Source organism: Vicugna pacos, chromosome 7, assembly GCF_048564905.1.
Source record: "Vicugna pacos chromosome 7, VicPac4, whole genome shotgun sequence".
Taxonomy (NCBI): Eukaryota; Metazoa; Chordata; class Mammalia; order Artiodactyla; family Camelidae; genus Vicugna; species Vicugna pacos.
In genome coordinates this window covers 5,698,560-5,720,836 of record NC_132993.1, presented here as the reverse complement: position 1 = coordinate 5,720,836, position 22,277 = coordinate 5,698,560, and the positions used below count along the sequence as shown (strand labels likewise).

Here is a 22,277-nt window from a genome sequence, read left to right as displayed (position 1 = left end):
CTAAGCTACTTAACGGTGGTTAACAACCTTCCCAGCATCGCAGTTGAAACTGGAAATTCACAGATCCAAGTCATTCCGGCGAAGTTTTCCAGTGACCAAACTGACTACCAAAAACATTTTCCTTTAACATTTGCAACCACAGAGACAAACTAGTATCTGTTTTTTAAAAGAACCGATTTGACCTTGAAGCAAAAGCATATCAGTTTCAAAACTACATCTGTCCAAGTTAGGTAAAGTCACTAACTCCATGTCAACTCAGTATAATTCACATAAAAGAAAAATAACATTGCATAAATTCAAAAGCTTCATACGTTTATCAATTTCAACAAAGTATCCTTCAAATTTTTCTTGTAATTTTTGTAGCCGGTTTACATAATGTTATCTACCACAGTTAGAATCTTTGACATATTGATCTGTGTGAGAAAAGTAGGCAAAGGCAAAATTATTGATCACTGTTAGTGTAAGATTTAATTTGAAATTCTTATATTTGTCTGGCTAGATCTCAAATGAGCTTTTCCTTTCTCCAGAGCTTCAAATTTACCTTGGTCAATCAGTAGTGTACTGTTGGTGAGGAAACTTTTGATCTTTGATTATCGAATATTTGGTTAATATTCTTTTTGTTTCCAGAAAATCTTGGAGTTAACAATACAGTAAACCTTAGTAAAATCCTTCCACAATACAACCACTGAATGTTGGCAGAGAAAAGATTATTAAATGCATTGCCTTCTAGTTCTTTCAACAGTCCTATAAACTGGGGATGTTTCAGAGTATTTGCACTTAAATACATAACAATTTTAACAGCTGTGTCACTCTCTTGCAGAGAGTCCATTCAGAAAAATGAGCACAAGGATCTTCAATGTGCATCATTCAGTGGGATGAAGCCACGTGGTAAACACCAGTCTCTTGTTTTATTCCATACCCTAGTCACACTGGTCAGGTGTCAAGTGCTAATTAAGAATGATGTGTATCTATATATGTTTATAAATGCATGGACTATTTCTAGAAGGGAAAACACATTGTTGTGTAACCATGACCACTACCCACCTCCAGAACGTTTTCCTTATCCCAAACTGAAACTCTGTACTTATTAAACACTGACTCCCCATTTCCATCCCTTCTCAAGCCCCTGGTTATCAACATTCTATTTTCTGTCTCTATGAATTTGGCTATTCTAGGGGCCTCCTGTAAGCGGCATCATACAATATTTATTCTTTTGTGCCTGGCATATTTCACTTGGCCTAATGTCTTTAAGGTTCATCTATGTTGCAGCATGTGTCAGAATTCCCTTCCTTTTTAAGGCTGAATAATATTCCATTGTATGCTTATGACACATTTTGTTCATCCATTCTGATGATAGACATCTGGGTTATTTCCACCTTTTGACTATTGTGAATAATGCTGCTACAAATATGAGTCTACAACATTCTATTGAATTCGTACTTTCACTTCTTGTGAATATATATCCAGAATAGAATTACTGGGTCATATGGCAATTCTCTGTTTAATTTTTTGAGGAATCATCACACCATTTTCCACAGTGGCTGCACCATTTTACATTCCCACCATCAATGCACAAGGGCTCCAGTTTTCCAAGTCCCTGCCAATGCTTTATTTTCTGGTTTTTTTTTTTGGATAACAGTCAAGCTAATAAGTATAAGATAGTATCTCCTTGTGGTTTTGATTTGCATATTCCCTAATGATGAATGATGTTGGGCATCTCTCATGTACTTAGCCATTTGTGCATCTTCTTTGGAGAAATGACGATCCAAGTGGGTTGACCATATTTCAATTTGTTTGTTTATCTGCTGCTGAGTTGTAGGAGTTCTTTATACATTCTGGATGTTAATCCCTTATCAGATATATGATTTTTAAATACTTCTCCCATTCTGTGGGTTGCTTTTTCACTCTGTTCATTGTGTTCTTTGATGCACAAAAGTTTTTAATTTTGATGAAGTTCAGTTTATCTATTTATTTTGTTGTTGTTGTTGCCTGAGCCTTTGGTGTCATATTCAAGAAGTCATTGCCAAATCCAGTGAAACTTTTCTCCTAAGGTTTTCTTCTAAAAATTTTATAGTTTTAGCTCTTATGTTTAGGTCTTTAATCCAGTTTGGGTTAATTTTCGTTTCTGATATTAGGTAAGGCTCCAGCTTCATTCTTTTGCATGGGACTATCCTGTCTTCCCAGAACCATTAATGGAAAAAGAATGTCTTTCCCCATTGAGTAGTCTTGGTACCACTGTCAAAAGTCGCTTGACAACGATTTATTTCTGGGCTCTCTATCCTATTCCATTGGTATATATATCTGACTTTATGCCTGTACTGTTTTGATTGCCAAGTTTGTAGTAAGTTTTGAAATCAGGGAGTCCTCCAGCTTTGTTCTTCTATTTCAGAATTGTTTTGGCTATCTGGGGTCTCTTGAGAATCCATATTAATTTTTATTTCTGCAAAAAGTGTCTTTGGGATTTTGATAGGAGTTGTATTGAATCTGTAGGTCACTTAGGGTAGTATTTAGCAGTTTAACAATAGTGAGTCTTCCAAATTCATGAACATGGGATGTGTTCCCATTTTTTGTATCTTCTTTAATTTCTTTCAGCAATGCTTTATAGTCTTCACTGTATGAGTCTTTCACCTCCCTTGCTTAAGTTAATTCCTAAGTATATTATTCTTTTGGATGCTGTTGTAATTGTAATTTACAGTAATTTCCTTTTCAGATTATTCATTGTTAGTGTGTAGAAATGCAATTGATTTTTATGTGTTGACTTTGTATCCTGCTACTTTGCTGAATTTATTTCTTAATTCTGACAGGTTTTTTTTTGAACATTGAGGGTTTTCTATGTATAAGGTCATATGATCTGCAGAGATAATTTTACTTCTTCCTTTCCCACTTGGATGCCTGTAATTTATTTTTCTTTCTTTCGCAGGGACAGATAATTAGGTTTATTTATTTATTTATTTTTAGAGGAGGTACTGGGGATCGAACCCAGGACCCTGTGCATACTAAACAAAGGCTCTACCACTTGAGCTGTATCTTCCCCCTTGTAATTTATTTTTCTTGCCCCACTGCTCTGGCTGGAACTTCCAGGACTTTGTTGAATAGAAGTAAAAGCAGGCATCCTTGTTTCTTTTTTTTTTTTTAACATTTTTTTATTGATTTATAATAATTTTACAATGTTGTGTCAAATTCCAGTGTAGAGCACAATTTTTCAATTATACATGAACATATATATATTCATTGTCACATTTTTTTCTCTGTGAGCTACCGTAAGGTCTTGTATATATTTCCCTGTGCTGTACAGTATAATCTTGTTTATCTGTTCTACATTTTGAAATCGCAATCTATCCCTTCCTGCCCCCCGCCCCCTTGGCAACCACAAGTTTGTATTCTATGTCTGAATCTGTTTCTGTTTTGTATTTATGTTTTGGTTGTTTTGTTTGTTTGTTTGCTTGTTTTAGATTCCACATATGAGCGATCTCATATGGTATTTTTCTTTCTCTTTCTGGCTTACATCACTTAGAAAGACATTCTCCAGGAGCAGCCATGTTGCTGCAAATGGCGTTATGTTGTCGGTTTTTATGGCTGAATAGTATTCCATTGTATAAATACACCACATCTTCTTTATCCAATCCTCTGTTGATGGACATTTAGGCTGTTTCCATGTCTTGGCTATTGTAAATATTGCTGCTATGAACATTGGGGTGCAGGTGTCATTTTGAAGTAGGGGTCCTTCTGTAGACGTCCTTGTTTCTGATCTTAAAGGAGAAGCTTTCAGTTTTTTGCTACTGAGTATGATGTTCAGGGTGGGTTTCTCATATATGGCTTTTATTAAGTTGAGATGGTTTCCTTCTATTCCTAGTCTGTTGAGTGGTTTTATCATGAAAGAGTATTGAATTTTGTCAAATGCCTTTTCTGCTTCAATTGAGATGATCATGTGGCTTTTTCCTTCATTCTGTTAACCTGGTATATTACACTGATGGATTTTCATACGTTGAACTATCTTTGTATTCCAAGAATAAATCCCACTTGGTTATAGTGTATAATCCTTTTAATATGCTGCTGAATTTTTTTGCCAATATTTTATTGAGGTTTTTCTTTTGCATCAGTGTTCATAAGGGATATTGGTCTATAGTTTTTTTTGTAGTTTCTTCTTCTGGCTTTGGTGTCAGAGCAATGCTGGACTCATAGAATGAGTTAGGAAGTGTTCCCTTCTCTTCAGTATTTTGGAAAAGTTTGAGAAGAATTCATATTAGTTCTTCTTTAAAAATGTTTGATAAAATTCACCAGTGAACCTGTCTGGCCCTGGGCTTTTCCTTGTGAGGATAGTTTTGATTACTGACTCCATCTCCTTGCCAGGCATAGGTCTATTCAGACTCTCTGTTTCTTTGTGATTTAGTCTTGGTAGGTTTTGTGTTTCTAGAAATTTGTCCATTTCATCTCGGCTATCCAATTTGTCGGCGTACAGTTGTTCGTGGTACTCTCATAATACTTTTTATTTCTGTAGAATCAGTAATAATGTCTCCACTTTCATTTCTGACATTAGTAATGTGAGAGATAATTCTTGACCTTATCTTTTATACCTTTTATTGAACTTTTAAACTAAAATTTCTTTTTTTTTTTTTTGGTGTAGAAAAAGCTCCTTCCTATTTAAAAATACCTTCCTGGAATTATAGAATTTCTTTTTAAAAAGTTTCATTTGCTCCTTATTTCAGTGATTTTGGTCTTTCATGTGGGAAGCATTCCTCAAATGCCCAGCTAAAAGCTCTGTGGGAGGTCTGGGGCCTTGTCAATGGGTGGGCTGCGTTGTAGGGTGATCAGGTAGTAAGCCTGATTTTTTGTTGTTGTTTGAATGATCCCCAATATTGGTATTGTCCACAGGTCTTTTCTTTGTAGTCATCCAGTTTTTCCAAAGAAGGGCAATGCTAAACTGGTTGTGTTCTGGGCGCCAAGTGGGGTCAGGAGGCTGAGAGCCACTGTTAGTATGAGGACTTTGACTTTGCCCTCTTGTTTCATTTTGGTCATTGTCCTCACCTGATTCCCTCTCCACAGAGCAAAGCCTCTGGTCTCTGGGAGTGGAGGAAGGGTGAAGATGTTCCCCTGATGTCCCTAACTTCATCCCTGTCTCCCATGTACCTTTCAATCCAGAGCCTTCTGTTCAGTGGATTGAGCCCCCCGCCCCTTGCAGGAGCTCTGTTCTGCTCAGTCACCTACCTGTTCCTTCCCCAGCATCTTGTAAAATGTGTCATGTGTGTGCCATCCACTCTTTCTCCTCTCCCACCTTCTCTTTCCTTGTGAATTCATACCTTTTTATGCCTTCACTGTTGTTTTAATGAAGTTTTAGGAGGGAGTAGGGATAAACACACGTGCACAATCTGCCATGTTTAATCAGGATCTATAAGCTACTTAAGAAGAAAAAGCACTATATATATATATATGTGTGTGTGTGTGTGTGTGTGTGTATATATATATATATATATATATAAATAATCTAAATGTTGAATTCCCAACCCCCTAGTACCTCAGAATGTGACTATATTTGGAGAGATGGACTTTAAAGAGGTAATTAAGGTGAAATGAGGTCATATGGATGGGCCCCAACTCAGTATGACTGGTGTCCTCATAAGGAGAGTTTAGGACACAGAAGAAGACTGTGTAAAGACACACAGAGAAGACAGTCATCTACAGACCAAGGAGAGAGGCCTTAAAGAACCAACCCTGCCCAGCCCTTGATCTTGGACTTCTGGCCTCCAGAACTGTGAGAGAAACAAATCTCTGTTGTTTAAGGCACCCAGTGTGTGGTACTTTGTTATGGCAGCCCTGGCAAACTTACACCCAAACACACACACGCGCGCACACACACGCGCGCTCGCGCAGGAAATCCTTTCCTAAGAGGGTGCTATGCACTCAGTCTGACTATTTGAAAAGCCAAGTTTTTGTCTGTGATGCAACAATCGGGTGCTTTGTGATCAAAAGAACAAGGCTGGGGTGGCTGAGGCTAAGCTGAAAAAAGTAAAAATTACCTTCTTGAGAATAAACATATGAATCTTATCATTTATGTCCAAAAGAGGGTAAGAAATCAGGATGCCATTTTTAACGTTTTAATGTGGTGGGAAATGAAACTTGGATTCTAATCAATGGATGCACCTTAACATTAATGTGACGTACCATTATTATTCTTTCAAGGAAATTCGGCAAACTAATAAGGGAACTTGCACTTTCATAAAGTACATTTAAAAAGGTCAGCCTCATGAGTGCAAAATACTTTCCTAACTCAAAACAGTCAGAAAGCAAATACCAAAGCTGAACGTCCAACAGATCCCATTGGGCTCATTAAACCTCGTTCAAGGGTCTACCACTAGATGGGGATAGTGAGCGCGAGCTGGGTCCTTTACTCTGTGCTTAATAAATTCCCGGTTTTTTCAAATAACACGGCTGTGGGATTATTTTTCTTACATACTTGTGGTAGCGTATCATCACTTTTTGATTCCTGGTTAAACCCTAAAAACTTCCTTAAACTCCCTGTGATCCTTAAATCATGCCAATTTGTTGCAATTTTTTGTTGTTTTTTGTTTGCAATGGTTTTGTATGTCGGATGTATGTTTGTTACAGCTGGAAACCAGCACACAGCAGAGAGAACAGGCAGCATCTCCACCAGGGTAGCTTAGCTACTATGAAATCAAATACTCTTCAAGTGTTCATTTTACAAGTAGTTTTACCTGGGATACTATTTGTTGAATGTAGTGATTTAATAGAATGTTACTATGTAGTAATTGAACATGTTTTATTGTTTTAATCTCCAGTAGCACCCTAAAAAGAAACCTTCTTAAATCCTGTTAAGAGGAAGCTCTCTTGTCATGTTTTAAAACAGCAAAGGTAAACCAGTTCTGACAACATCTGAAACCTCACCGGCCAACTCCCAAGTCACCAAATTTAACTGTGACCCAGATTTGGTCTTGGAGCCCATCAGAAGGCACCACGCTGAAGCCAGGTTTACACTCTGGTTTCTCCAACTCACCAGGTGGTTTTACTCAAGAGGGACCTGAGTAGGAGTGAGCTCAGGTTAGAGGCAGCATTTTTGTTATTTGGTAAACAAGCACAGATGGCATTCACAAACAGCGCCTGCTGCTCGCAGGAAACCAAACACTTGAAAATACACCTGCCTCAGCTAAATCGCACACTTCACAGAGACTCTGTTCAGAATTTTCTTGTGTTTCTAAATCAGGCTCAGCTTTTAGTAGATTTTAAACCGAGAATGGATACAAACTGGCTCCTAAATCCATCTTTTGAGTTTAGTTGAAGAAGCTACAGCCTGATGCCCCTCTGGAGTAGAAAAAAGACAGAGATGAGATTTGACCTTGAAGGGGTAAAAATGTAGATTTCTAGGGAGTGTCAAGTACTTTCTCTCTTGGCTGAGACACCAAGGTGATCTGTTACAGCTTCTCCTGGCAATGTGTGGTCCTGAGAGCAAATCCCCAAGAGGTGGTAAATGTGGTCGCCAGGGCGTGGAGTGCCCTCCTCCCGCTGAACATGTGACTCTGGCCACGTCAGTCCCCCTCGGAGCCAGTGGTTCCCAAAGGACACCCGCCCTCCAGAATAAAAGAGTATGTTCAAGGCACTGCTGTGATCAGAGCCCGTCAAGTGGGAGAGCTGCGGGCTGAAGTTTTCTCACAGGTTCCTTGTTCTTTGCCCCACTCACATACCGATTGGAATTTTTCTGTAAGAAAAAGTGTTTGTTTCCTCTCACTAAAATTTCCATCCAACTCCATCGCCTGCCTAATAAGCGGTAGCCAAGGGAGGAGGTTGGAGGGTCACCAGTGGACACCAGCTCGGGCTGCCGCCTCGGCGCTCTGCCTCGTGGTCTTGTCAGACCTGTCTCACCTTCATCGGGGAACCCAGTGCTCACGTTTCCTCTTTCAACTGGTCCACAATCACTCAGGGGTTCCTACCAGGGGCTGGCACCTTTGTAGAGGCTGGCTGTGTGGTGGTTTAAAAAGGCCAAATCCCTGCCTTCGTGTGGCTTCTATTGATGGGTAACTAGACAGACGCCGTCGGAATGAATATATAGCCAAGTAATTTTGGATAGGTGATAAAAGCTGGAAGCGCAATGAAGCGGAGACGGGAGCTTAGAAGGTGGTGGGGGAAGAGTGGGTGCTGGGCTGAATAACAGTTCTAATCCCTGTCCAGGCCTTAATCCCTGCCCGGGCCCTAATCCCTGGAACCAGTGAATGTTACCTTCCATGGCAAAAGGGACTGCAGATGTGATTAAGCGAAAAATTTTGAGATGGGGAGATTATGTTGGGTAAATAAAATTAAAAACAAAATCTCCTGCCAACCCAGAAAGGCTCCACATAAAAGTAGAAAAAGAATAAAACAGTTTTGTTATTGAATAAGCATTAAGCCAGAAAGAGATGCGTGTTACCAGCCACATGCTAAGAGACTGCAAAGACAGAAAGAACTTCCATCCTGTTTTGTAGCCCCACTGCGCAGACGCGGCCCCACTGCGCACTGTTCTCCAGCATAACCAGTCCTCAAGGAAGGGGATGGATCGCACTGATTATCACAGAGAGTTCATCCTAAATTCACCTGGACTTGGGTGCCCCCCTTCCTTGATAGCTAGTTACCTTTATGCCAAGGAAAAATACGCTTCTTGTATCTTGGTGACAGGAGGAGTTTTGCAGCCTGAAGCCCGGAGCTGTCCACCTAGGCTCCCACCCCCCACTGGGGCCCGGACATTGGCAGCTGCTCCCTTGATGTTTGCATTTCGAGGAGAGGGCTCCTAGGTCCTTGAGGAAGACAGTCCTTTGTTGTAAAGCTGGCAAGAGGCTTAGCGAGCTTTTAAAAAGATTTGCCTACATCTCAAAGGGGCAGAGAAAGAACTTCCAATTAGAAGTTTTCTAAAGAAAATGCTCTCAGGGAAGTGGTGGGGCGATGGGGGGTGGTGGGGGAGTCTCTTTTTGCACCAGGGAGAAATAAAACTTATTTTTCTCAGTTTTAATTTGTATCTTGCCTTACAACTCTCCCGGATTATCTGGATGGCCCTGAAGTGTAATCACAAGTGTCCTCATATGAGGGAGGCCGAGGGAGATTTGACTACAGCAGAGACAGCCGTGATCACTGAAGCAGGGTGTTACACCCCTGGCTTTGAGGGAGGAAGGGGCCCTGGGCCACGGAATACACAGCTCCAGAAGCTGGAAACAGCTTCTGGAAAGCAAGGAAACAGATTCTCCCTTACAGCTTCTGCAGGGAACACTGCCCTGCCCACACCTTGATTTCCACCCAGTGAAACTGCTTCTGGACTTCTGCCGTTCAGAACTATAAGAGACTAAATGTGTGCTGTCTTAAGTCACCAAATTTGTGCTCATTTGTCAAGCAGCCACAGGGACCTTGTACAGGTGGGAGATGCAGAGGGGAGAGAGGTTCACTGGGGAGTGCGTTTTGAGGAGAGGATACCTGAACCCAAATCTGAATGAAGTGAAGGAGTGAACCCTATAAAGAACTGGAGGAAGAGCCTTCCAGGCAGACAAAACAGCCACTCCGAAGGCCGTACGGTGGGAACGAGATTTTGCAGCTGTGCGGAGTGGCCAGCAGGCAGTCAGACCAGGTGTTTTGTGGCAGCCTTTTGCGATGTTGTCCAAATGTGGAGTCAGCAACCTGATCAATGTTTAAACAGATCAAATGGTCTGGGAGACTGGGCTCCAGGCAGCTTGGCCAGAAGGGAGGCGGGGAGGCGGGGAGAGCAGGCAGCTGCAGGGCCAGGTGGGTGCAGAGGCCAGGAGAGGGAAGATGTGGTCAGCGCCCAGCACGGGTGCTCGCTGCAGGAGACCTGGTTTCCTTTTGACGTACTATGTTTTTTCTCTTAGAAAGGGGACTCCTGGAACTAGATGTGCAACCGAAGTGCAGCAGAGTTTGGGGGATGGTATTTGATCTCAACCTAGGGCTTCTCCTCCAATGTCTGTCCTTGCCATGCATTCTGCAGGCCCCCTTCCTGCATTTAGGGATATTTCTAGAACTGCAGAAGTAAGAGCACTCTTTTCCTGACGAGTTTCCATAGGACCTTGCAAGACTGCTTTCACCCAAGGCTCCAGCCGTGGACAGTCGGGCCTTCCTCAGTTTGGGCTTTGTCTTCAGATGGGAGGCGGGAGGGGGCTCCCCGGGGCAGAGGGCTGTTTGAGCATCTACAGTGACTGCGGCCATGGGAGGCTGTCCCTGCAGAGGTGGCCTCCACCAAGGTCAGCGTGTCTGCGCTTCCTGCCTCCTCCCCAGACTGCCCGCAAACCTACGGGAATGAGCTCTGTGAGGTTTTCCAAATCTGCCTTCCAGCTGCTGTCTGAAGCCGGAGTTGACAATAGTCCCAGTAGGTCCCATGGGAGTGGAGACTGCCTGTCCTCTCTCCTGCTCCCTGGTCTCCTCCAGCTTTTCAACAGACTTAAGTTCAGAAATTACCAACAAGCATTCGGTTTTATTTCATAGGAAGTACTTACCCAAGAGATCCTCCCATCGCTAAACCAACATCCTCTCAACATCCTTTCACACTGCGGACAAACGGCACGTACTGTTTCTGTTGGGCTCGCGGTCAGGACCCACCACTGGCACAGTGGCAGATGGTGGGCGCTGATTAAATATTTGCTGAATGTATGAGCGAGTCCCGTGGGGAGGACTGGACAGTACATCTGCGAGATGTGGATTCAGTTTCCCCTTTTGTAGCTACAGGGCTGCTGCGAGACACCACTGGGTGTCTTTGGAACTGAGCAGGATCCTGATGCCTCCCTGGGATAGACCCCTTCCTCCCATGTCCTCTGCTTTAATTCCTCTCGGAAGTACCTAGATAACAGTGTCTGATGCACATTTCCTGAGTTGTTCTACTGATGCTAAAACCCCCACCACGTGGAAGAAGTTAACTAGTTGATGACCATGAGCCCTTAGCCCCTAGACCTACTGGAGCCTGAGGACAGATAACGTTAACCCCTGTGACACCGCCCTGTTACCCCAGCACCAGCCAATCAGAGACTTGTGCACGAGCCCATCACACACTCTTCGACGCCCCTCCCTCACCTGGCCTTTAAAAATAAATGCCTCCTTCTCCAGGAGTCTGGGCTTTTAGAGCATGAGCTGCCCGGGGCTCCTTGTCCAGCGCCTTACAGTGAACACTGCACTTTACCCAGTGCCAGTAGATTGGCTTTACTACGTGTGGGTGAGTGGACCCAAGTTTGGTTCAGAATCCATCTTCACAGAGGATTTCTGGAGACATCGTTCCCCTCATCCCCTGGCAAGCCCACCTACTTGGCCATCTAGTCCAGGAGGTGGGGCGTGTGGAGGGTCAGGCACTGCTGGAGGGGAAGGTGGATCCTCCCAGGGCCCCTCTCAAGTTTTTGCTGTCCAGTGGGTCCCCAACTCTGCATAGCCCTATCTCTCTCTTGAAGCATGTCAAAGCTGAGACAGTCTCTATCGGGCTTGGCCATTTGGCCATGTGGCTGGTCGTGGCATCAACCCTCCCCACTCCCTCTCTAAGGCATATTGAGGGGTCAGTCCCAAATACCAAGGCATAGGATTTCTCGTTGGTATAAAGGCTCAGGGATCCTTCCCTACTCCTTTGCATCTTCTCTCTGCCGAGAGAAGGCACAGTCATACTCAACTTAGTTTCCTTTGGCTATGCCTAAAGAGGAAGTTACAGCAGGTGGCTGACTCCTGCCTGGGCCAAAGGACATTTGTTTTAGTCAGGGCTGGGGAGTGAGCCAGGAGTTGGGGCCTTGTTGAAGTGAAGAGCCTTTCTGCTAAGAGAGACTGACTACAGACAGATGAAGACAGTCTGTGAGTCTATGAGGGATTCCCCCCTCGGCGTTTGGTGACACACAACTTTAGTGTTTAAGAGCGGGGCTAGGTTCCCGTCAGCCACGATCTAACTGTGTGGCCTTGGGCAAATTCTTTAACATCCCTGTTCATCAGTTGTTTCATTTGTAAAAGGAGGACTAGAAGTCTGTTTCCTAGGATTGTTAAAAGGATTAAATGAGATACGTATGTGGAGAGTTTATCACTATGTCTGACACAAGATAAGGACTCCCTAAAAATTATTGAGTATTTAGGTGGAAACTCCATTATCTTCTGATCGCACTGATAGAAAAATTCATTCTTCTGTAACCACCAAACGTGACATATATGCTACAATATAAAGTCTACCACATTTTCTGAACCTCAAAACTGTGTGAACTTACAAAAGTATTTTTTCATATTTTGTGAATTTTATTAGAGGAAAAATGTGTTATACATTTATTCTATAAATAGAAGACTTGATTGTGAGAGGTAAAATAAGGCCTGAATAAGTAGAGGGAGGGACATGAATCTTAAGTCTCTTCAAATGGATTTTTTAAATGTTGACAAGAAAAATTTTAAAATATTGACAAGAAATTCTGAAGTTCATTTAGAAGACCACATGAGTGCTTCTAGCCAAGAAAGATTTTTTTGGGGAAAAAAAAAAGGAATTTATGTAGCGGGGGAGAACTTACACTATTAGACATTAAAACTTATTTTCTATCATAAAGACATAAAATTTAATTTGGGGTGGGGGTGATGTGGCCTATCTAAACATAACACCAAAGGCAGAAACCGTAAAAAGCTTTTATTTTGTAAGGAGTGCCCCCCAAACAACGTGAAATAAAACCAATTTCCCAACTTTTTTTTTAAATTGAGGTATAGCTGATTTACAATATTATATTAGTTTCAGGTGTGTGGCATAGTGATTCAACATTTTTACAGATTATATTCTATAGACACTATAAAGCATTGGCTATATTCCCTGTGCTGTACAGTACATCCTTAGCTTATTTATTTTATACATAGTAGCTTGTGTCTCTTAACTCCCTACCCTTCTCAGGCCCCTCCCTGATTCCCTCTCTCCATTGGTAACCACTAGTTTGTTGTCTATGTGTGTTTCTCTTTTGTTATATTCACTAGTTTATTTTTTAAATTCAACATATAACTGATAACATACAGTATTTGTCTTTCTCTGTCTGACTTTGTTTCACTAAGCATAATATCCTCTGTGTCATCCACGGTGTTGCAAAAAGTAACAGCATTGCATTCTTTTATGGCTAAGTAGTATTCCACCGTATGTATGCACCACAACTTCTTTATCCATTTGTCTGTTGATGGACACTTAGGTTGCTTCCGTATCTTGGTTATTGTAAATATGAATATTGGGGTGCATATCTCTTTTTGAATTAGTGTTTTCATTTCCTTTGGATATATACCCAGGAGTCAATTACCAATTTTTAAAAATGGGCAAATAGAAAAGTGGGCATAGGGATAAAAATCCAAAAGAGAAAATACAAATGGTTAATAAATAACTATGTGAAAAAACAAGCCAGCCAACTAGTAATTTAAGAAAAAAAATCAAAACAATGAGAAATAACAACTTAAAATTAAATTAGAAAAACTAGCTTGGGTTGTCAAGGATATGGAAAAGGGGGCATTTCTCAGAAGAAAACTAGTAAATTCTCCTCGAAGATAGCTTAGAAAACATTCAAAAAATATACTTTGCCTTTGACCCATCAGTTTCTCCACTTCTAGAATTTTAAAATCAGGCATATCAATAAAATATGAATCCATAATGTTATAGAGAAGTAGAAAATTAATGTGCATTTATGCTGTGCTTACGAATCGTGTTATAAAAGAATAATGAACAGTAGAAAATTCACAATACTGTTTAGGGAAAAACGCAGAATAATCTTTGCAAGACATTATTCCAATGATGTCAAACAGACATAGAAAAAATATCTCATGATACATATACTAAGATACTAAATGTCATTGACTCTAGGAAGAAAACAATGAGAAATTTTTGTATTTTATTTCCTATTAATGCAACAGATTGTGTTTTTAAAATAACCATATAATTAGAAAGCTGCCTGTGTGTAAAAGCATAAAACTACGTGAAACTGTACAAGCCTGGAAAACCCAGGAAGTGTTTCTTTCGGAAAGCCAAGGCCACCTGCTAGCCGGTGAGTCATGGACGCAGGCTCGCACCTGCCTCCGCGCTCGCCAACCCGCTGCAGTGCGTTTCCGAGCGAAACGCCCCTGATGCGAGGACCGCCCCTCGGCCAGGCCCCGCGCCCCGCGGCCACGGTAGCCCGGAACGCCTGCGCTCGGCTAGTTTCTGGAAGCGAGGGCATTCCCTTTTCAAAGTTCACCCGATCGGGCCTTTCCTTTCTCCACCTCTCAACAGCCCAAGAGGCAGGCTTTTGGGTCGGCCGCGCCCCCGGCCAGGTGGAGGGCCGGCGCGGCTCAGCCCACGCGGTATTCAGATTCCGCCGCCCGGCCAAAGGTCGAGGTGGCCGGAAAAGAGGAGGGGGCGGCCTGGGGATGGGGGGCGCCATCTCGAAGGCTCGGGCCAGCTAGGAGCTTTTGAGAAGCCAGCGAGGCCCGGTCTAGCCGAGTGACCGCAGTCTGACCACGCGGTCGCCCAGGCACCCGCGTCCTCCGTTGGGACAAAGGGTCGGGAAACTTGAGCCGGGCCCGTCCCGGAAAATCCGAGCTGTGGTCGCCATGGTAGCAGAGTCGGGCCCGCGGCGGCCGCCCCCGGCCCGCGAGGGGGCGCTGGGGGCGGGAGAGGGACCCCGCGCGGCCGGCCCCGCTGCCCGCCCCGCCCTCCGGCCGCGGCCGCCGGCCCGAGCCCAGGACTGACCCTCGGCAGCTCCTGTAGTCACGTGGCGCTGGGAACCGGCGGGGGGGCTGAGCACGGGCCTGGCAGTGGTGAACTCGAACCTGCTGCTGTCGCCGAGGCGGGGTGGGGAGCGCGGCTGCCGGCGCCGGCTTTCCAGCCCCATGGACGCGCCACGCGCCTCCGCGCTCCCCGCCGGAGAGGTTCGTCCGGGCAGGGCGCGGGGTTCCACGCGAGCCCGTGGCGGGGCGGCCCTACCTGCCGGGCGCGTGACCGTCTGTGCGCTGGGTTGGGGGGAGCACTGCTGGACCGAATATGGGGGCGAGCCCGCGCACCTGCGCACAGGCTCCGCGAGCTGCGCTCTGCGTGGGGACACGAAAGGGCCCACTCGGGGAGCGTGGAGCCGTGTGTCCGCGAATGCGGACATGTGGACACGCGCGAATACAAAAGGGGGGTGTGGGGTCTCCACGGCCCTTTGCCACCCAGGACGCGCCAGGCGATTATGACCGAGTTCTGGTCACACGCGCTCGCCAGCGCAGCCCCCTGGGAAACGGGCCTGGAATTCCTGTTGGGAGGAGGGTGGGGGAAGGGGAGCCAGCAGGGATTCCAGAGTTCCTGCCACAGGCCGGCCTTTGGCCACCAGCATGGAGAATTCGTGCTATGACCTTACCAGTGGAGGAGGTGACCCCCAAACGCAGCCCTGTGCTTTCTTCGTGAAGGGGACAGGTTCATTTGCTAATCCAATATCCATTAAGGTCACTTGGAGGCGGGGTGTGGGGCTTGGGTGGGGGAGGGGGAGGTGGCTGGCGAGGACACAAAGATGACTGCCCTAGGGGAGCTCCGAGCCTCATGCACGTTTTCTCTCCCCTCCCCACAGGTAAGGCTGGCCTCTCTGCTGTCAGAGGTCTGAGCTCTGCCATGGGGGTAGGGGTGTCTTTACTGCTGCAGTTTTCTCTAACATCTGGGGGCTACCAGAGTGTGGGCCGAAGCAGGCGCTCCAGCCGCAGAAGTATCCCCGGGAACCTCCCCAAGAGGAGCTGGACAAAGCCTCATCTCCAGCTCCACAGCCTCCAGGGTAGAGTCTGGCCTTCTTTGTTGGGTTCTCAAACCATTCCATGGCCCCAGTGCTCAGGGCCCCCCTCCCCTAGCCTGGTGGAAGGAAGGCGCCTGGTGGGGGAAGGGGCCCTTTCTCATATCCTGGGAGCCTTCCCTGTGCTCAGTCTGGCCATTAGGAATGAGTCACATCTATGCTCCTGGAGAGGAGTATGCGCTCTGGGGAATTTACGAGGATGTGCCTGGAACTTGCGAGCAGGCAGTGATGGTCCCTTAGGAGTTTACCTGCCACCCCACCTCAGAGTGGGTGTAGGAGGCTCTGCTGCAGGAACCTGTGCTCCCTGGCTCTGTGGAAGAGCTGAATGTGGGGCAGCCCCTGGAGGGGTTGGGGAAGGACTGGGTAGGGGACAGGAGATTACAATCTCTTCCTCCCCTTCTCTGGCCCCAGTAATCCCTACCACTGGAGGGAGGCAGAGCCGGGGATCGCCCCTGAGGGCAGCAGGCTGTGGGTGTTCTTTGATTCGGAGAGCTCTCCTTCCTGCAGTGTCCTAATCGAGTGTGGCGGTGGAGGAGGGCAGGCGGGCAGAATGTGGGCACAGTCTGGACAGGCAGCGGCCTGGCATCGTGCTGGGAGTAGCATTCAGTGCTCCCTTCCTATTCCTGAGAAAGGCTGTTCTCACTGGCTCTTCAGGCTTCTCCTGTGAGAGACTGAGGTTAGGAAGGCCAAAGTGTCTCCCCCATGATTGGATTAGATTAGAGCTCAGGAGAGGATAACAGAAAGGAGAAGCTATAGGAATTTCTTTTCTGTGATCTCTTGGCAAATCCAGGTATATCAGAGAACACTGGCCTGGGAGTTTAGAAGATCTGTCCCCTAGTCTTGGTTCTTGCTGTTGGTTTACTTTGTGCCCTCAGGAAAGTCTCATCACCTTTTTATGCCTCACAATTGCTTCATCTGTCAAACAGGGAGCTTTATGTCTCTGGTCCAGCCTCAGAATTGCTATAAAGCTCAGATATGGCAACAGGAAATAGAAACAAGGAGAGGGCAGCAGGGAAACACCTGGGAAAGTGTAAAGCTCTGTGGGGAGAGGTGACTGCATTTTCTCATGAGTCCTAAGGCAGGAATGTTTGTGCAGTCACTACTGGAGTGTTTACTCCATGCCAGACACAGGCTGAGGGGGATTCCAAGAAGTGTCAGAGTTCCAGTGTCAGTAAAGGCTTAATGACAGATACACTTGAAATGGCCTCTAGGAGCCCAAGATTGAAATAATATAGCAATATGAGGAAACAGAAGAGTCGTCTGGATTCCAGGACTCTAGGAGTTGAGAAGGGCAAGCTCCTTGTCGGCCTGGGGTCTGCAGGGGAGGAACTGGGGGCAGGATATGTGACCTCTAGAGTGACCATGCCTTTCCACCCTCAGCAGAGGAAGAACCGATGCTGGAACGCCGCTGCAGGGGCCCCGTGGCCATGGGCCCCTCCCAGCCCCGACTCCTCTCTGGGCCCTCGCAGGAGTCGCCCCAGACCCTGGATGAGGAGCCCCAAGGGCTGAGGTCAAAAGGCTCTTCCGTGGCCCAGTCAGGCAGCCAGGCCCTAGGGCGGGCCCGTCGTTGTGCCCACTGTCGAAGGCACTTCCCCGGCTGGGTGGCCCTCTGGCTTCATGCCCGCCGCTGCCAGGCCCGGCTGCCTCTGCCCTGTGCCGAATGCGGCCGGCGCTTCCGCCACGCCCCCTTCTTGGCACTACACTGCCAGGTCCATGCTGCTGCCACCCCAGACCTGGGCTTCGCCTGCCACCTCTGCGGGCAGAGCTTCCGAGGCTGGGTGGCCCTTGTTCTGCATCTGCGGGCCCACTCGGCTGCCAAGCGACCCATCGCCTGTCCCGACTGTGAAAGACGCTTCTGGCGAAGAAAGCAGCTGCGAGCCCACTTGCGGCGGTGCCACCCCCCTGCCCCTGAGGCCCGGCCTTTCATCTGCGGCAACTGCGGCCGCAGCTTCGCCCAGTGGGACCAGCTAGTTGCTCACAAGCGGGTTCACGTCGCCGAGGCCCTGGAGGAGGCGGCAGCCAAGGCTCTCGGGCCTCGGCCACGGGGCCGCCCAGCGGTGACCGCCCCCCGGCCAGGCGGAGACGCCGTCGACCGCCCCTTCCAGTGTGCCTGCTGTGGCAAGCGCTTCCGCCACAAGCCCAACCTGATCGCCCACCGCCGCGTGCACACGGGCGAGCGGCCCCACCAGTGCCCCGAGTGCGGGAAGCGCTTCACCAATAAGCCCTACCTGACCTCCCACCGGCGCATTCACACCGGCGAGAAGCCCTACCCGTGCACCGAGTGTGGCCGCCGCTTCCGCCACAAACCCAACCTTCTGTCTCACAGCAAGATCCACAAGCGATCCGAAGGGGCGGCCCAGGGGGCCCCCGGCTTGGGGGGCCCCCAGTTTCCCGCCGGCCCTCTGGAGCCTTCATCGGAGCCCACCTCCGAGGCCCCACTGAAACGCGCCCAGGAGCCGGCTCCGGAGCCTCTGGAGGCCCCCGGGGAGCCCCGCCAGGACCGGGTGGAAGTGCCCCCCCCCCCTCTACAGCTGCGAAGACTGTGGTCGGAGCTTCCGGCTGGAGCGCTTCCTGCGGGCCCACCAGCGGCAGCACACGGGCGAGCGGCCCTTCACCTGCGCGGAGTGCGGGAAGAACTTCGGCAAGAAGACCCACCTGGTGGCGCACTCCCGGGTCCACTCCGGCGAGCGGCCCTTCGCCTGCGAGGAGTGCGGGCGCCGCTTCTCGCAGGGCAGCCACCTGGCAGCCCACCGGCGTGACCACGCGCCCGAGCGGCCCTTCGTCTGCCCGGACTGCGGGAAGGCTTTCCGCCACAAGCCCTACCTGGCGGCCCACCGGCGCATCCACACCGGCGAGAAGCCCTACGTCTGCCCCGACTGCGGCAAAGCCTTCAGCCAGAAGTCCAACCTGGTGTCCCACCGGCGCATCCACACGGGCGAGCGCCCCTACGCCTGCCCCGACTGCGACCGGAGCTTCAGCCAGAAGTCCAACCTCATCACCCACCGCAAGAGCCACATCCGAGACGGCGCCTTCTGCTGCGCCATCTGCGGCCAGACCTTTGACGACGAGGAGAAGCTTCTGGCCCATCAGAAGAAGCATGATGTCTGAGAGGGCGGGGCCACGGGGGCCGAGGGAGGGCGGACCTGGGCGTCATTCACACTGTGCCCTGTGCTGCTGCTGTAGGTGAGGGAGGGGAAGAAGGGGAGTGAGCTGGGCCCTGTTAAGGAGGGAGGTCGTCTCCCCATCCCCCCCATCAGGAAGCCCACTTGCAGAGCAGAGACCCTGGCCTTCAGCTGATGTTTCCTAAGGTTTGGTCCTGACTGTCCTGTGCCCTGGAAAAGTAGCAATAGCAGCTCCACCCACTTCTTAGAGCCCTCCCGCTGGAGGGGCCACCAGTGGACAGGAAGCCCCTCTTCCTCTGGTGGTAACGCCTTAATGTCTCTATCTCTTAATATGAGTTCCTTCAGCTCGTTTTTTTTGGAAGTAGGTGTGGTACAGTCCTTAGTGGATGAGCACTTGGGAGGAAAAGTGGCCCAGCTGGATACACTTGGGAGAACCTGCCGACCTTGTTAGGCAGCACCTGGACCTTTTCCAGGACTGGGAGGCCAAGCCAAGCTGCTCCCACCTGCCCCACCCTGTCCCCCCCAGCCCCTGCACAGGCACCCAGACTTGGAGAGACCTGTCTGCTATTAGTGCTTGGCTTCCTTTCCTCCCTGAAGTTCAACCCCCCCCCCCCCAGGCATCTTGCCATTGGTCTGACTTGCTTTATCCACCACCGTCCCAGCGCTTAGAGCATCCCCTGGCTGTCAGCTGCCCTATGTCAGGGCTTTTGCCTGAACACCCCAACCCTCCTTCACTCCTTTCAGAACTCGACATGTGGAAAGGACTGCCCCATTGACAATGGAAGGTCAGCTGATGGGCAAGGAGGGTGAGTTTCCCTTTCAGCATTTCTAGCGTATGGACAGCCAGCCTCCGCCTGAACACTTAGGTGATAGGGAGTCCCCTCACCTCCTGAGGCCCTGGTTCTATTGTAGGATAATTCTAATTGTTAGAAATTCTTCCTTATAATGAATGAAGTCTGCTTCCCTGTAATTTCTACTGTTGGGCCTTGTTCTCTGGAACTAAACACAACCACTTAACCCTCCTTTTCAAACTAGAGAATAAAGATCTGGTTTTAGAACCGGTGGCTGAGAAGTGTTCCTTTGTCCTGGGGAGCTGGGGAGGTGGAGGGAGGGGCAGCAGCTCTACTTGGATGGGGACAGGTGGGCAACAGGCCAAGTGGCCCAACATGTCATGCTTTTCTGCTCCCTGCCCTCCTTCCCCAGGTTGGGGCCGGGCTCACTCAGCAAGTGGGGTTGCCTCTTCAGTGGTGCAGCCTTCTGTGGGCTTGTCAGCCTTGCAGGGGCCAGTTGTCGGGGAAAAGGTCTCATTTGATTCTGTCCTGCAGGCCTCTGGCTGGCCTTCTCCACTTCCCCATGTTGGTTACTATGTTTGCTTCCCTGCACTGGTTGTCTCATACACATTTGATCACTTATTTTTGACAGGTATAGGCCCTTTCCTGACTTACTAATTTCTGCATAGACCTCCAGCACCTAGCACAGAGTCTGGTGCAACCACAATTTGTTTATGTGAGTGGCACCTTGCAAAGAAGTTTACCTGAATTATCTCACATAATCCTGGTGCAGTAGGTACATTTTTATTAACAGATGAAAACATTTGCTCAAGGTTGTGTAACTGGTAATCACCAGAGGCAATTCAGACCTGGAGTCTTCGATTTGGAACCCGTGCTCTTGACCACCACCGCGGGTTTATAGGGTGAACATGGTTCTGCTGCTTTTGGTGAAGGGAAGTATTAAATGCCCGTGGCAGGCTTGATGGGATGGAAACTCGGGATTTACAAAAATAAGACACAATCTTACCCCTCAAGAGGGCTGAGTCTTGGAGGACTTAACACCTGTATGCAAATCATGCGTGAAGAGAGAGAGGGATGAGGGGTGAGTGGGGTTCCAAGTGTGTAGGATGGAAGCTGACAGCTTCAAAGCTTTGGTTTATGGGGTTATGGGGCCACTTCAAAACCTCCATAGTTTATGGCAGGTTATCTCTCAGAGCCTGGGAACATTGTCTCAAGAGAGCCTTCCTTGAATATGTCTCTTTAAGGGGGCTTGGAGCTTCAAGGGAAGAGGAGCAGTGCTTTTTGTGGGGTGACCAGGAAAGTAGCTAGATGTCTGGGGATGATGGGTGGGGAACAAGGGACAGGTCCTCAGGCATCTAGGGTTAGGACTGGGTGTGGGGTGGGGAAAAAGATGAAGGAGGGGGAAACTGATCAGGGGTCCTTTTTGAAAAACCATTGTTTATAAAGGATGTGCCTGGCCTGTGGGGAGGTGGACCTTGGGTTCTCTGGTGCTATGCTGACCACTGCTTTTGGGCTGAGATGGTGAGGAGAGGATCAAAGTTCAGGGAAAGCTGCAGAAGTGACCTTGAGGGGGCCGGTAAAGCAAGGACAGAGCAAACTTGTCCATGGTTCCTTCCTGAGTCCCTCAGGGGGCCGAGTGGGTCCCAAGTCCTTGCTCAGCCTGGCACATGTTGACAGCAGTCATGAAGGAAGGACTGTGCCACTGGAGGGGTCAGCCGTCTGATAGGAGTTGCCCTTCTGTGCCGAAGAGTCCAGCTTTTTTTTTTTTTCCTTCTATAACTACAAAAGTCTTAAATTATTTTGTCATAATTAAACAATGCAGACGTACTTAGATTTATTTTTCAATGTGAAAGTTCTCCATTTTTCCCCCACTCCACCCCTGCTCTCCTCACCCCCGCCCCACGGCTTTTCTCATCGCATCATGTAGAGTTTGAGTGGTCGTCCAGACATTTTTCCTGTGCCTTTGCAAATGTACACGTGCAGCCTCCCTTTTTCTCACTTAATGGAAATAGGATCCCAGATGTGTTTCATTGTTTCTACCCTTGAAGTTCCCTTGGCCATGAAATGTCCGTCAGGAGGAAGTCTTTCACTCTGTAGAAGGAGGAAAGAGGCCCAGAGAGTGGAAATGACTTTCCCACTCATAGCCAGTGGCAGATGTGGAACTATAGTTCTGGAATTCCAGAAGTCTTGGTTGAACTTCCACCAGGTACTCTAGAAAATAAAATGGATGAGACTCTTAAAAGAGTTGATGGCCTAGTGATGTCTCGCCTCTGGGTAGGTTTTTATCCTTCACAAATGCTTGTGTAGATGATAGACCCAATTAGGATTCTGCCAAAAAAAAAAAAAAAAGGACCCAATTAGTTGTCCTTCAGTATCCTCTGGGAATTGGTTCCAGGATACCCCACGGATAATAAAATCCTTAGATGCTCGGGTCCTTTATATAAAGTGGCATTGTATTTGCATGTCGCCTAAAAATGCATGTCCTGTGTACTTTAAATCATCTCTAGATTATTTATAATACTTAAGTGTAAATGCTATGTAAATGTTGTCTGTGCCTGCGGAAATTCAAATTTCACTTTTTGGAAATTTCTGGAATTTTTTTCCCCTGAATATTTTCAGTCTGTTGT

At 47.7% G+C, this 22,277-nt stretch overlaps 1 protein-coding gene across 1 annotated transcript; it reads left to right on the top strand.

Annotated features, from left to right (window-relative positions):
* Positions 1 to 14,371: 14,371 nt before the first annotated feature.
* Positions 14,372 to 19,921, top strand: REPIN1 (replication initiator 1). Its single transcript, XM_072964232.1, is given in 4 exon segments — positions 14,372 to 14,850; positions 15,596 to 15,722; positions 17,118 to 18,247; positions 18,249 to 19,921. Coding segments are annotated over 4 exon segments (1,893 nt in total). The 5' UTR covers positions 14,372 to 14,811; the 3' UTR covers positions 18,846 to 19,921.
* Positions 19,922 to 22,277: the final 2,356 nt, after the last annotated feature.